General features: G+C 39.1%; 1 protein-coding gene across 1 annotated transcript in view; it reads right to left on the bottom strand.

Annotated features, from left to right (window-relative positions):
• dmd (dystrophin) overlaps nucleotides 1–14,208 on the bottom strand; it is a 541,017-nt gene that overhangs the window by 372,034 nt on the left and 154,775 nt on the right. Inside the window, exons 10-12 of the mRNA XM_076297170.1 lie at nucleotides 12,940–13,086; nucleotides 11,801–11,982; nucleotides 11,157–11,307 (exon numbers count right to left, since the gene is read on the bottom strand). Of these exons, the coding sequence (XP_076153285.1) occupies nucleotides 11,157–11,307; nucleotides 11,801–11,982; nucleotides 12,940–13,086 (480 nt within the window). The remainder of the gene's footprint in view (nucleotides 1–11,156; nucleotides 11,308–11,800; nucleotides 11,983–12,939; nucleotides 13,087–14,208) is intronic.

The following is a 14,208-nucleotide window of genomic DNA, read 5'->3' as shown; positions in this document are numbered from 1 at the left end:
TGAATGTAGATAGTTTAAAAGTTATTGATAGACAGTAGATAGTTTAAAAGTTGTTGATAGACAGCTAGTTTAATAGATAGTTTAATGATAGTTTAAAAGTAGACCGTTTAAAAGTTGAAGGTAAGTAGTTTAAAAGTTGTTGACAGACTGGAAGTTGAATGAATGTTGATATTCAAATAGTTTAATGGCTGTATAGGTAGATATTTGACGATAACTGAAAGTTGGAATGGCTCTAATGTTTTCTAGCAGTTATGCTAAGATTTTTAACTATGCTAACCATGCTACTTAGCTAATGTTTTATATCAGTGCTAGCAATGCTAACCTGCTAACCATGTTACTTAGCTAACGTTTTCTAGCAGTTTAATGAATGTTGATATTCAAATAGTTTAATGGCTGTGTATAGGTAGATATTTGACGATAACTGAAAGTTGGAACGGCTCTAATGTTTGCTAGCAGTTATGCTAAGATTTTTAATTCTGCTAACCATGCTACTTAGCTAATGTTTTATATCAGTGCTAGCAATGCTAACCTGCTAACCATGTTACTTAGCTAACGTTTTCTAGCAGTTTAATGAATGTTGATATTCAAATAGTTTAATGGCTGTGTATAGGTAGATATTTGACGATAACTGAAAGTTGGAACGGCTCTAATGTTTGCTAGCAGTTATGCTAAGATTTTTAATTCTGCTAACCATGCTACTTAGCTAATGTTTTATAGCAGTGTTAGCAATGCTAACATGCTAACCATGTTACTTAGCTAACTTAACTAACATTTTCTAGCAGTTTTGTTAAACATGCTAACTATGCTAACAATGTTAGCATGCTAACTATGTTAACCATGTTACTTAGCTAACTTAACTAATCATTTTTAGCAGTTATGCTAACTATGCTAACTAGCATGCTAACATGTTAGCATGCTAACTATGCTAACCATGTTACTTAGCTAACCTAGCTAATTATTTTTAGCAGTTTTGCTAAAAATGCTAACTAGCATGCTAACATACTAGCATGTTAACTATGCTAACCATGTGACTTAGCTAACCTAGCTAATCATTTTTAGCAGTTTTGTTAAAAATGTTAACAATGCTAACTAGCTACAGTGGGTAGGAGTCATAGTTGATGAAAAGTGTTGACATAGTTGATGACAAGTTAAAAGTTGTTGATAGACAGCTAGTGAATGTATATAGTTTAAAAGTTTAAAAGTTGAATGTAGATAGTTTAAAAGTTGTTGATAGACAGCTAGTTTAATAGATAGATAGTTTAATGATAGTTTAAAAGTAGACCGTTTAAAAGTTGAATGTAAAAAGTTCAGTAGTTTAATGGGTTACATTGTTTAACAGTGGATTATTGTAGTGAGGACTTTTATTTTGAAACAGTTTTGGGCAGAGGAAACAGTTGAATAGGATGTGTAGTCTTAATTGACCCAGATTGTATGCTTAAAGCCTGAGGCTGCAGGTGGCCTGAACACCTGCCATAGGATTCTAATTGCTTAAAGGAATTATCTGGAAATGTTGACATATTTGCTGTAGGAGTCTTATTGCTGAGTGTGTTGTAACACGCTCTGGAAATTCACAATTTCGTCGCCGTTTAAAAAAAAAAAAAACATAGTCCAGTCCATACAACTTCATTTCAATTTCGAAAGAAATACTGGACTATGTTTTTTTTTGTTTTTAAAAACGGCGACGAAATTTTGAATTTCCAGAGCGTGTTACAACACACTCATCAATAAGACTCCTACGGACTTTCCCCTGAAGGTGGCGGCAAATATGGCAAAATTTCTGGAAAGGTACTGGCTTGATGAAATTCATTCTGGACTATCTATTCGACCACATAAAGACCTTGGGATACTTCGGTTTGGCTTTAGGGACCCTCTACTCACTACCATGTAAGTGTTATGTTGTTTGGAACTGTAGAAGAGGTATAAAAATAGCGTTTTGTAGCGGCGCAATTGAAATGCCCCGCTGACTTCCAGGCTACGAGTTGTGACTGAAAACGGTACCATCAAACTTTCTCAAAACACATCCGAATGACATGATTTTGATGTCAACTCAACGTATGTACCCCCAATCATCCGTAAATCGATCTAAAGTGCATTTTACTCCGGATAATTCCTTTAACGGCCGTATTATGATGTCACAATCGGCAATGTTAAGTCTATGGGGATTTTTATAACGTTTTTCTTTAATAGTTTAAAAAGTATAAAAGTTGAAAAGTTGAAAAGACATAGCAGCTTGGTCCGTTTGAAGACCTACGTTACAAAGTTTGAACGAAGTTTCTAAGTTAAACTGTTCAAGAGAAATTGCGTACGGAAAAAGTGGTAACCGGAATAATAATAAGAAGTTGTTGATGTTGCCTAGGAAGAACAGTACAGTGCATTTTCATGCACTGTAATAAGAAGTTGCCTAGGAAGAACAGTACAGTGCATTTTCATGCACTGTAATTATTAATAATAATAGGCTTTGCTTACAAATGCTTAGGCTAACAAATGCTTATGCTTAGGTCCTGTTGATGCAGATTGTTAGCCTTAGCATGTTGTTAGTATTTGCTGTGATTATATGAATATACAATTAAGGAACACACCAACCATGAGACCCACCCACTTCACAAGGCGGTGAATTAGAATGTTTTGATCAATGGTGTCAAATGTCGCACTCAAATCTAGAAGAATATGGATTGAGACTTTGTTTAAGTCAGTAGCAAGTCTGAGATCATTAACTATTTTACTAGGGCAGTTTCTGTGCTGTGATTTGATCTAAAACCTGATTGGAATTTTTCAAGGATACTGTTTTAGTTGACGAAGATATTAGGCTGATTACAAACAACTTTTTCAAATACTTTTCTCAGAAATGGTAGGTTTGATATAGGCCTGTGGTTACTCAGGATAGTATGGTCAAGATTTGACTTTGACTAGTACCACTGATTACTTATTGACATTAACCATTTTGATTTTCAGTAATACCACTCTACATCTCTCTTTTTCCCCCCTTACCTCACTTGTGAGGTATATCATCACCAGTCATCAGCCATTCGTGTGCTTGGCCCTCATCTCACCCATCTCACCTGAAGTCCCATCCCTATGACTGCCCTATCATCGCCTATTACTGTCCCCCTACCTGGATTCCTGGCCCGTACTGCCGACCCACCACATGCCCTTTGACAACTCCTATTCCCCTGGACAATTCCAACGTTGGACTATTTTAACTTTCTGACACTAAATTAGGATTAATGCATTATCATACCGGATATGTAATCATCCCACCTCTTGTAACTTTCACCTCAGGTGGCTTTAAACACCATGTCCTATTCTCTACACCTGACTATTATATGCATTTGTCATGTATACAGACCTTACTGTCCTGTATCTGACCCTAAGCAGATGGGTCAGGCCGTTGAGTCATGGATCTGCTCGAGGTTTGTTCCTATATGTATCTCCAATTCTGGGGAGTTTTTCCTCGCCCCTGTTACCCATGGGCCTTCTTTTCCTTTCTTTTCATTTTCTTTTTTTCTCTGATTGTCTAACACTCGCCCGCCATGAGACATGTGTAATGTTTTGGCGCTCTATAAGTACAATTAAATTGAAATTGAATTGACATGTTGTCATCAGTTTCACATAAAAAAAATGACTTCTTAAGTAAAGGTTTCATGACAGTGGTTCTAATAGCAGTCGGAAATATATCTGTTTCTAATGAGGTATTTATTATCTTGAGAATAAAAGGCACCAAGTTATCATATACATTTTTCAGGGATCCAAAGCACATGTTGAGGAGCCGGTCTGAGTTATAATTTTGCTAAGCTCAGATTGAGTAATAGTGCTAAAAATGTTTTTGGGTGTACTTAGTACTATCAAACTTATAATAACCTAGTACTATCAAACTTATAATAACCTCCCTTACAGAAACTACTTGAAGAAGTTTGCAAATTCTTCGCATCTTAGAGCAGATGCCTGACTGTGTGTCAAAGGGGGTTTGATGCAGTAGCCTGTCAATGGTGGAGAACAACATCCTAGCTTTTTTTTCTTTTAGAACGGCATGGTGAACCTGTAACTTCGTTTTTCTCCATGTTCTCTCAGCTTTTTCTTTTTTTCAGATCTTTTTACTGTAGGTCATGGATATTTTCGTTCATCCAAGGAGTCTGCTACAGGGCCTTTTTTAGTTTTTAAAGGAGCCACTCTGTCAAGCAGGACACCTAATTCACTATTGAAATCCTCTACCATTTGGTCAATTTGAATGATCTAAACTATCTGAATTTATGGAGTCTGCAAGAGCTATGAACTGCTGCTCTGCTATAGTGTCCAAGAACTGTGATTTAATTGTAGTTTTGGGATGAATCTTTGAAGCATTTAATATGACATTAAAAGACAATAATAATCAGACATATTTATAGTTTACCGATAAGTCCTATCCCTTTAGAAATGACTAGATTGAGGGTGATGTCAAGGTTGTGGGTGGACCCCGTAACATGCTGCTTTAGCTCTAAACTGTCCAAAATATTAAGGAACCTACTGGCTTTAGCATCAGTCGTCTTATTGACATGGATATTAAAATTGCCATTTACAATTATCCAATCATAGCTAATGATGAGCGACATAAGTTCAGAAAACTGGTCAAGGAAGCTAGTCCATAGTTTAGGAGGACAGTATAAGGTCAATAGGAGTATAGCTGGGTCAGCCTTCAGAGTGGAGGAGAAATCGCTAAAATTGACTCTAGTGCAACTATATTTATTTGAGAAAATGGCAATTCCACCCCCTCGTTTACTCTGTCTAGTTGAGTGGACAGATTTCAACCAGAAACAGAAATTTGGTTTGCAAAAGTTTTAGTAGTGAGAGTGCCTATATTTAGTAGACCCATGTTAGCTGAAAATGTGTCTGGCTTTAGAGGAATATGCTGAGGTATGGAAAGAATATTAGTTAGGTTTCTAGTTTTAAAATTGCCTTTTATTTTCACTATACGTTGGGTAGAAATCAAAGTTGGGATAGAACTATAAGCATACAGTGGGTGTGTTCGAAACGGGTAAAGTTGCTGCCTTTTAAGATATATAAAGCGGCAAGTGCGGTTCGAAACCGAAAAAACAAATTCTGCTGCCTTTTAAGATATCTTAGAATTCCCAAATAACGGTCATTTTTGGAGGCAGCATCGATGCATACTTCATGCTCCCTCCTACCCATAATCCCTTGCGGCAACGTCTGAAACAGCTGTGAAAGGTAAACAAACATGGCGGATGACATCGGTAATGGCTGCTGAATCTGTTTAAAATGTAATTTGTGTGACCTTATTTTGCTTAGATTTGTAGATTAGAGATGAGAAATAAACAATTTACTATCTGATTATGCCATTGTTGTAACCATTAATAGTGTCTGGTCTGATATATCTGCCGGCCGTAAAACTAATTTATACCGTTAGCCTGCTAGCTTACGTAAGCTAATTTAGTTTAACATCAGGCCTTTGCTAACTTCATACCGTAGTGTTAACCAAAGATTCTAGAGTGCTACGCTCATTTTTAAAAGATGCATTTAATCCAAAGTCATGTCTAGTGAGACAGCTCTCTATGTAGGGAGGGAGGCAGTAGGCAGCTGTCTCCCGTTTCGAACACACCCAGTATGTCATGCTATTACATAAAGCAGCTTGATCTAGGGTAGTAGTAGTAGTACTATGTTGCCCTGCAGAAAACAATTTCAGATCCATCCACATGTACAATGCCATTGGAATCGATATCTGGAGGGCATGAATCAGTGATATTTTCTACAGAATGTCAATGAACAAACAAATAAAAAGACGCCCTACATAGTATAAAACTGTATTGTGAGAGAGCTGGCCCAGCACTTGCTGGTTTGCAAGCTAATTGTAGTGGATATCTTGGCAACAGAGCATAACCATTTTGATATTACGACAAGTTACAAAGTTACGAAGTAGTCTGATCCTTCACAATCTGTTGCCATTTTAGAATGTTTTAACTACGCATAGCACATAAATTAATCTAAATCAAGCCTATTCAAATAGCGGCCTGGGGGCAAATTTGGCCCGATTGAAATTTATTCTGGCCCGTGGCAGATTAAAAAAAAATAAAAAAAAAAATCTACAAATCTGCCACGGCGCACAGACAAGAGTACAGCCAAAGATTCTAGAGCGGAGCAGGTCGTCTCCATGGTGACAAACACTCATTCTCGCTGATTCGATGTTCTCACGCTGCCTATGACACATGCATCTAACATGGCGTTGTCCAAGCCAACGCAAACAAACGCAAACGCAAGCAAAGTTGACAGAGAAAATCGTAAGTTTCAGAGTGAATGGGCGGAGAAGTACGTATTTACTGTGCCAACTACGGCAAGCAAGCGAGGGACCGATAGACCTGTGTATTTACTGTGCAACGAATCAGTGGCTGTGGCCAAAGAATATAATGTGAAGAGACATTTTAATACAAAACATTCGTGTTTTTCTGTGCAATACCAAGAGGGCTCAGTGGAGAGACAACGTAGAATAGACAGACTGGTAACTTCTTTTGAGCAAGTTGAATGTGTTGAATACGGAGCCCGTGAGGTGACATGAAAAAAAAAAAAAAACTGAGAAAAGGTATGTACTTGGGACAAACACTGACTAGGTTTGCGAGATCTTGAGTTTGTTTTGCGAGATCTCGAGTTTCTTTTGCGAGATCTTGACTTTCTTTTGCGAGATATTGAGTTTGTTTTGCGAGATCTCGAGTTTCTTTTGCGAGATCTTGACTTTCTTTTGCGAGATCTCGAGTTTCTTTTGCAAGATATTGACTTTCTTTTTGCGAGATCTCGAGTTTCTTTTCGAGATATTGACTTTCTTTTGCGAGATCTCGAGTTTCTTTTGCGAGATCTTGACTTTCTTTTGCGAGTCTCGCAAATCCATTAATGCATTATGAGAACCACTAGAAATGTTCCGGAGAGCTTTAGCCACTGGAGTTAGGTTGCAGTTCCATATTTTGGCATCTGCGTTGGTCTGAGGTTGCGTTCCACACTGACTGACAAGCCAACCTAGTCAGGGTGCGATTTGTGAAAAAAGCGAAGTGGGGGGCGGGGGCATCATCGCCCCTACACATCACTCCATCCTAAACCTCGATTTCAGTAGTCAATTTGATTTTAGAAGCTTTAAAAATATGAAGTTTTGTTTCCCTTTCTTTAACTTGTTTAGCTGTATTCTCCAGTGCAGTGAACAAGCCACTGCATTCTGCAGTGAGTCAAGACCAGAAGTTAACGTTACCGGCGGCACACACGCACAGTGATAGTCTTTTGATTTTAGACAGGGCCGGTTCTACGTTATTCTGTGCCGGGGACACGCCCACGACCGCAACAGCCATTATGGTCTAGGTATACGCACGCAGCACAGGCGAGCACAGGCTACCAGGAGAAACATCAACCAATTCAGATAAATTAGTTAAAATAATATAGATGAACCATACAATTGCAAGCGACCATGCCACAGCGGGCTACTGTATTAATGTCATCATTGTCCTACCGTATCCTCGAACTCGTCTATTGCCCGAATGTGAAGCCAAGAACCATAGGCCTACCTTCTTTGCGTTCTCTCCCTCCTTTTTTGTATTTTCTATCCTCTGTTTATGTTCTTTTTTCTGGCTACCAAATTTGTTTACAGCCATTTTCCCACTAGTTTTGCCTACCAAGCATACGCGTAGCCACGGCCAGGCCTGTCTACTTGTCAGTCTTGCCCGTCCAATTAGGCTTTCCTTCGTTTACGTTCACCATCTAAAAAAGACGCGCAAGTCAACACTGCGCTGATAGTTCAAGAATCAGTAAAATCGCGTAGGCTACAGCCGGCAGCTCCGTAATTGTCAGGTGTGATGAAATGCGTTCATATTCCACTTTTTATGTCATAAACGCTGCATGCCTATGAAAAGGCTTTGCAGTAGGATTGTCCGATGATCAAGCTTGCTTCAATTTGTGTTTTAATTTATGCAATGCACCGATGCTGGGTTCATGCAGTTTTGCGCAAGTTTAAAATGTTTAGCCGACAGCATAATGTGTAATTTTTGTACAATAAGTTCCACTTTTCATGTCATGAATGTAACATGCCTATGATAAGGCTTTGAAGTTGTCCAATATGGTCAATGAATTGTGTTTCATGTGACGCACCGAAGCTACATTCATGCATTGTTTTGCTCCAGTTGGAAATGTTTTTGCGTAATTTGTCAGCTATGATCAAATGCCTTCAATAAATTCCACATAATATAACATGCCTATGATTAATGTTTGTATGGCCACCCATTTGAACATTTCTGGCTACGCTACCGAGAACAGAATCTCTCAATCTCACATCTTGACAGGTCACGTCTAACGTAGCCTACTACTCCCCACGGGGAAAACAACGCTTTAAGCTGGTAGGTGAGACACATCGATGAATGCACACATAATGCAGGATCACCACAGAAAGCGTTTATTTTATTATTTATTTTTCTGCCCCCCCCCACCCACCCCCCTCCCCTCCAGACCGGGCCCGGTGCTGTTGCTCCTGTTGCTTCCCGTTGCGTCTCTTTCAGTGATTTCGCCGACAATGACGCTGCAGCCTGGCCTGCATTTATGCGCGAAGCCCGTTAGTTTTGCTCTTGTTCGCCTCATGCTGGCAAAACAAGGCACTGCAACGTAATTTCAGTGACTGAAGCTCTCCAGAACGTTTGTGGTTCTGCATTGATGGATTTGCGAGATCTGGCAAAACAAACTCAATATCTCGCAAAACAAACTCGAGATCTCGCAAAACAAACTCGAGATCTCGCAAAAGAAAGTCAATATCTCGCCAAAGAAACTCGAGATCTCGCAAAACAAACTCAATATCTCGCAAAAGAAAGTCAATATCTCGCAAAAGAAACTCGAGATCTCGCAAAACAAACTCACAGGGTTCCTACACATTTTCCATTTCAAAATTCCATACTTTTTCCATACTCAAAATTCCAAACTTCTCGGTAGATTTTTCTGACCATATTCGACATTGCGGCCACATCTGGTTTGGGATAACTAGGTGAAAACAAAAGTATGGACAACTGAAGTGAATTAAAAAATGACACTTAATATTCATTAATTTAGCTGGGTCATTTTTAGTTGTATCTTAGTTGTATCATAGTTGTATCTTGACGATGGGGACTGACAGTTAAAGGTAAGCTATGCAGTATTGGCAATTTCCTTACTGTTTTCTCGGTTTTTACTTCTTTTTCGCTGGCTCTGTCATGACGAATGTCTGAGAAACATCATCACTACTTTTTTCTAGCCGGTGCCTGACGTGTATGTGTATTTGAATGCAGTAAAGCAATTCGTTACACTCGTTATACTTCCTGACACTGAGGCCGTCGGCCCGCCGGCCCACAGTTGCAAGGGTGGTTTTTCCACTCACAGGCGCTAGGTGGAAGCGAGACGGCCACCATTCAACCCGAAAAAAGTCATATAACCATTCCAATGACTCTGAAGCTGTTAAATGAAGGTAAATTAAGCTAAAAAACTTCCATATTAAGCTAAAAAACCTGCATAGTGTGCCTTTAAGCTACACAACAGTAGGAATGGTTCGTTATGACCTGAGTGAAGTGATTAGTACTGTAGATGCAATAGTCTGGAAACACACATATTTCTCCATACCCTTGTTTCTTTTTTCCATACTTATCCAGACCTGGAAATTACTAAAATCAAATTCCATACTTTTCCAGGTTTTCCATACTGCGTAGGAACCCTGAACTCAATATCTCGCAAAAGAAAGTCAATATCTCGCAAAAGAAAATCGAGATCTCGCAAAAGAAACTCGAGATCTCGCAAAACAAACTCAAGATCTCGCAAACCTAGTCAATGTTTGTCCCAAGTACATACCTTTTCTCAGTATTTTTTTTTTTTTACCTTCGTTTTTTTTTTTTTCATGTCACCTCACGGGCTCCGTAGTTGAACTAATAATAAAGGAAACCAAAAGAATAATGTACCTTATTTTATTTCATATATTATGTACCTTAGCATATAGTATATTTTAATTTCCTTTAGCTGATATCAATTTGTCCGTCCGGCCCTCACAAATTTTGGAATTTCCTAGTTTGGGCCCCCTGCAAATGTATTTGAATAGCCCTGATCTAAATCTAAAGGCAAATTGTATTCATTCCATAATTCATTCCACAAGATAATAATTAAGATTTTATGATGCTGTGGAGCCTGTCACCTGTCACACCTTTAAATAACTCTAGTGCAATCCTTTTCACTGGTTTGAATGGAGAATCAGATACTTATAAAATCACAAATCTGGCACGGATAAACATAAAGAGCTCTAATGTGTTAGGCGGGCAAAGTGCAATGTATGTCAGCAAGCACAGTTATCGCACATGAAATACTCATCAATGGTTGCGTGTCAATTGCCCATGGCGCTAAACCAGAGACTTCCTGATTAGCACTCAAAAAATCCTCTATAGAAAGGCATGGAGTTTGTTCGTAATGCCAATATGGAAGTTGTTTACACAGATCCTGCCCCTTCCGAGGCCAAAAGTTGAAGATGTGAATACATTGTACCAATCATTTGTTGTGATCTTGCCACTGGAGTGAGGTTGGTGTTGTGAAGCCTTGCTCACGCACAATTCTGCCCAAAATAGATGCCCGATATGTGCCCAAAATACGTTGCAATATGGTCGCCGAGTGGAGGGACTTGCCTTAAAGGACTTTGGCTTAAACTTTAACTTAAATTAATACTTTGCACTTTAGGGGGTGCTGTACTGCAACTGGTTAAAGCACCCATATCATATTCAGATCCACCTGCCCACAGGGACCCGGATTCGAGTCTGACCCGGGTCATTTCCCGATTTCACCCAATCTCCCACTTGCTTTTTGTCACTCTCTCCACTATGCTGTCAAATTAAAGGCAGAAAAGCTGAAAAAAGACTTTGCACTTTGCCTATCAATTGTATAACTCACCTTTCCTCTTCCACCATACCTTTATGCCAGTGGCATGCATACCAATGCCTACCTCCTTGTCACAATACAATTGAGATTAAAACCAAATGCATGACTCATGAGTCCTTAGGCAAAGTTTCAACACAAAAGAAACACTTACTTCCAAACTCCAATGATACAGTGACTCTTTACATCCAATTGAACAGTGAAACTGGCAGAAATTGGCCCTTAGCTTTTAAATATGTGGTACTGTCCTAAACTGACATCAGACCTACTTTATGTTCCTCTACTTGTTGCTTAATATTTTCCAAGTCTGGTCCGAGTGTCTGAGTCCCCATCCGTTTGATCCGGCCTTCTGTTAATTCTAGCCAATCAGCGAGTTGCTTCAGCTGCTGGTGCTGCAGTTCCATCAGAACTTCGTGGAGCCTGAAAGGAAGTATAATATTAATACCACAAACACCAAACAACTTTGACAAGATTTGGGAAAGATTCTTGAAAGATTGGAGTCTTAAAACAAATGTCACCCATTCAAGCTTTACTTAAAAGACTACAATCTTTCAAGAATCTTTCCCAAATGTTGTCAAAGTTGTTTGGTGTAAGGAGGTCATTCAGACTCGAGTCACCATGTCTGCCCACGAATAATCATCACATGGATTATAGCAATACTGGTGTCGGGTTTCTGGTGATGATGATGATGATGTATGATAGTATTCAAGGATAAAGTTTGGATTGTTTTAGCCTATATAATTGTAATATACTTTTAATAAACAACATTAGTAATCCAGCAAAACAGAGAAATGTATGTTTTTGTCATAGCCATAGTTTAGGTTTAACACTTTACTCCAGCTATGGATCTAAAACTAACCCTTCAAATTCTGCATGTTTGTGTGTGTGTGTGTGTGTGTGTGTGTAACTATACCTGCTTTGTCTCTCCATGCTGCTTACTCTCAGGTGTTCCCAACGTGAATTAAGGAGGTTCATCTGTTCTCTCACCTCTCCCTCTTCTTCCTCACTTAGTTTTCCTTCTGCCAAAATTTGCCCTCCCATTTGAAGCACATGCCCTACACTGCCTTGATGAGATGTGAGCTCAATCATGTAGCCCTGAAGACAAACATATATATATACATATATATATATACACATGTTAAAATTTAGTGTATCATTAACAAAAGTAAGAAGTTCAGCAAACATTTTGACTGATGGTGATACTGTTTTTCTAAAATGAAAACTAAAGTGTAGATGAAATGTATGAAAACATTTATGAAAAAAATATAACAACTCGCACATTTGATTGACTCAAGAACTTGCCCCCAAAATGCATTCCCTATTTGACCACTTGGGGTTTACCTGCTGGGCAGTTGGTCCACTGCTTTTTTTAAACAATGAAGCCATCATCTACAACTCCATCATCTGTATATCTTCATGTGCACTGACTTGCAAAATTACCATCTGCATTCCCTGAATAACAATAGCCATGTTTACATGGACAGTTTTTTTGGTCATTCTGATTAAATTATTTCGATTGAACATTTTGTGCTATTTGTGCTGTTCTATTCCGATCAGGTGCTTTCAAGCGCTTTAGAATCTTTGATCGGAATAGGCATTGTTGCCTACTTTTCCTTGGGAAGATACAGCAGTCAATCTGAATGACCATATACATGGGTGTTCATTTAGAATAGGAGCAGACTACACCACCTCTTTCATTCCGATTAAAATTCTGATCGGATCAGGAACTTTCATTCCGATTGAGGTGTTTATATGATAAATTGTATTCCGATTGAGCTGTTATTCCGTTTCTAATTGGAATAGAAGTGTCCATGACATGGACAATGTTAAATGAACATATTTTCAAAGGTGACTGGACTTTTTACAGTTATATTCTATTTTAGGCTATATTGAAATACTGTTCACTTAGTGGGATTATCATAGGATTAATTTTAAAAGCAAAAAGGGTAATATCAAACCTAAACAACTCTTAGCCAACGACTGTATGCAGACATAATAATAATAATAATAATAATGATAAATAAATAATGGAAAGAACAGGCAGAGCTATACCTCATGTGTATGGAACTGCTCTTTGACCTCTTCCACACACTCAGAAATTGGGGGCTGTGACTGCAGGCCATCCTCAGCAGACAAAAGCCATGTTAGAACTTCCTCCAAAGCACTTTGGTATGCTTCAAGCCCCACATTACTCAATTCCTGTTCCATACATTTCAAAAAGACAGAGGGGCAGAGATACAAAAGTGAGAGATAGAACAATTAGGGAATCACAATACAAAAGGTGGAGAAGAAAAACAAAGAGATATGTAGTTAAAGGGATATTCCACCATTTGGGGAATTACACTCATTTTCCACCTCCCCTTGAGTTAAACAAATGGAAGCGTTAGCGTTAAATTATGTCAGGAAGACTCAATGCATGCGTCACTCATTCATTCATTACTTCCGACTTGCTTTACGGTAATTGTAAAGCAATTTACAAAAGATTCACTGAACAAAAATGCTGATGTGGTACATGAAAATGTAGCTAAAAATGTGGAGAATGCAATGCAATCAAGCATTTTGGACGATATACTGTCACAAGCTGCATGGCAGAATAGGCAACAGGCCGATGTGCATTTTATTTGGAGACTGTTTTGCGCGACAGAGACTGAGTTTGCTGCTGATATTCTGGGGATAGGCCTAGCCAATGTACGACTTTTGCCTTTTAATATATTTGCTGCATTAGATCAGTCTTTCTAGAACAGGCAAGGGCTTTCTAGCCTCACGTCAGCAGCGCTGCATCACCCATATAGCCTACATTAAATCAACCAACGGATGGTGGGCGGGTGCAGTTTTGAAAATTGGTCAACAAACTTTGGTGCTGATGGATGGCTGATGGATGATAAGTTTTGCTATGCAGTTATGGTTGAAATAATAGCCCATCAGCGCATCTCTAGTGTGTGTGACTCTCTCTCGCTCAGAGGGGAGGGAGAGGCTGAGGGTCGATCCAGCATGGATTCTAAACTCTGTGGTGGATAGGATCTACAATTAGGTGTTAATAATATTACCACGCTAGGTCGAAGTACTCCCAAGTGCTATTGCGCCACACATTGTAGTTCTCCTGTTTATTCGCTTGGAAAATCGCCACGTTTCATGTTGTGTGACGTACACATTTTTATCAACTACTCGTGCAACTGTATTTAAGTAGGGAAAACGTGGAGGTGTTTGAATACTGCTATGTTCCTCTCTCTACGGCCACGGCAGAGCCCGCTAGCATAGCAACATGCTAACACATTCGAGCCGCGCGACAGAGCGTTTGAGTGGACCTACCGGCGCGGGAGA

Source organism: Alosa pseudoharengus, unplaced genomic scaffold (assembly GCF_046254945.1).
Source record: "Alosa pseudoharengus isolate Yale_2024_CS ecotype anadromous, Long Island Sound unplaced genomic scaffold, YU_APseudo_1.1 YU_APseudo_1.1_scf_20, whole genome shotgun sequence".
Classification (NCBI taxonomy): domain Eukaryota; kingdom Metazoa; phylum Chordata; class Actinopteri; order Clupeiformes; family Clupeidae; genus Alosa; species Alosa pseudoharengus.
Note: the sequence above shows the minus strand (reverse complement) of the source record. Positions and strands in the feature narration are given on the sequence as shown.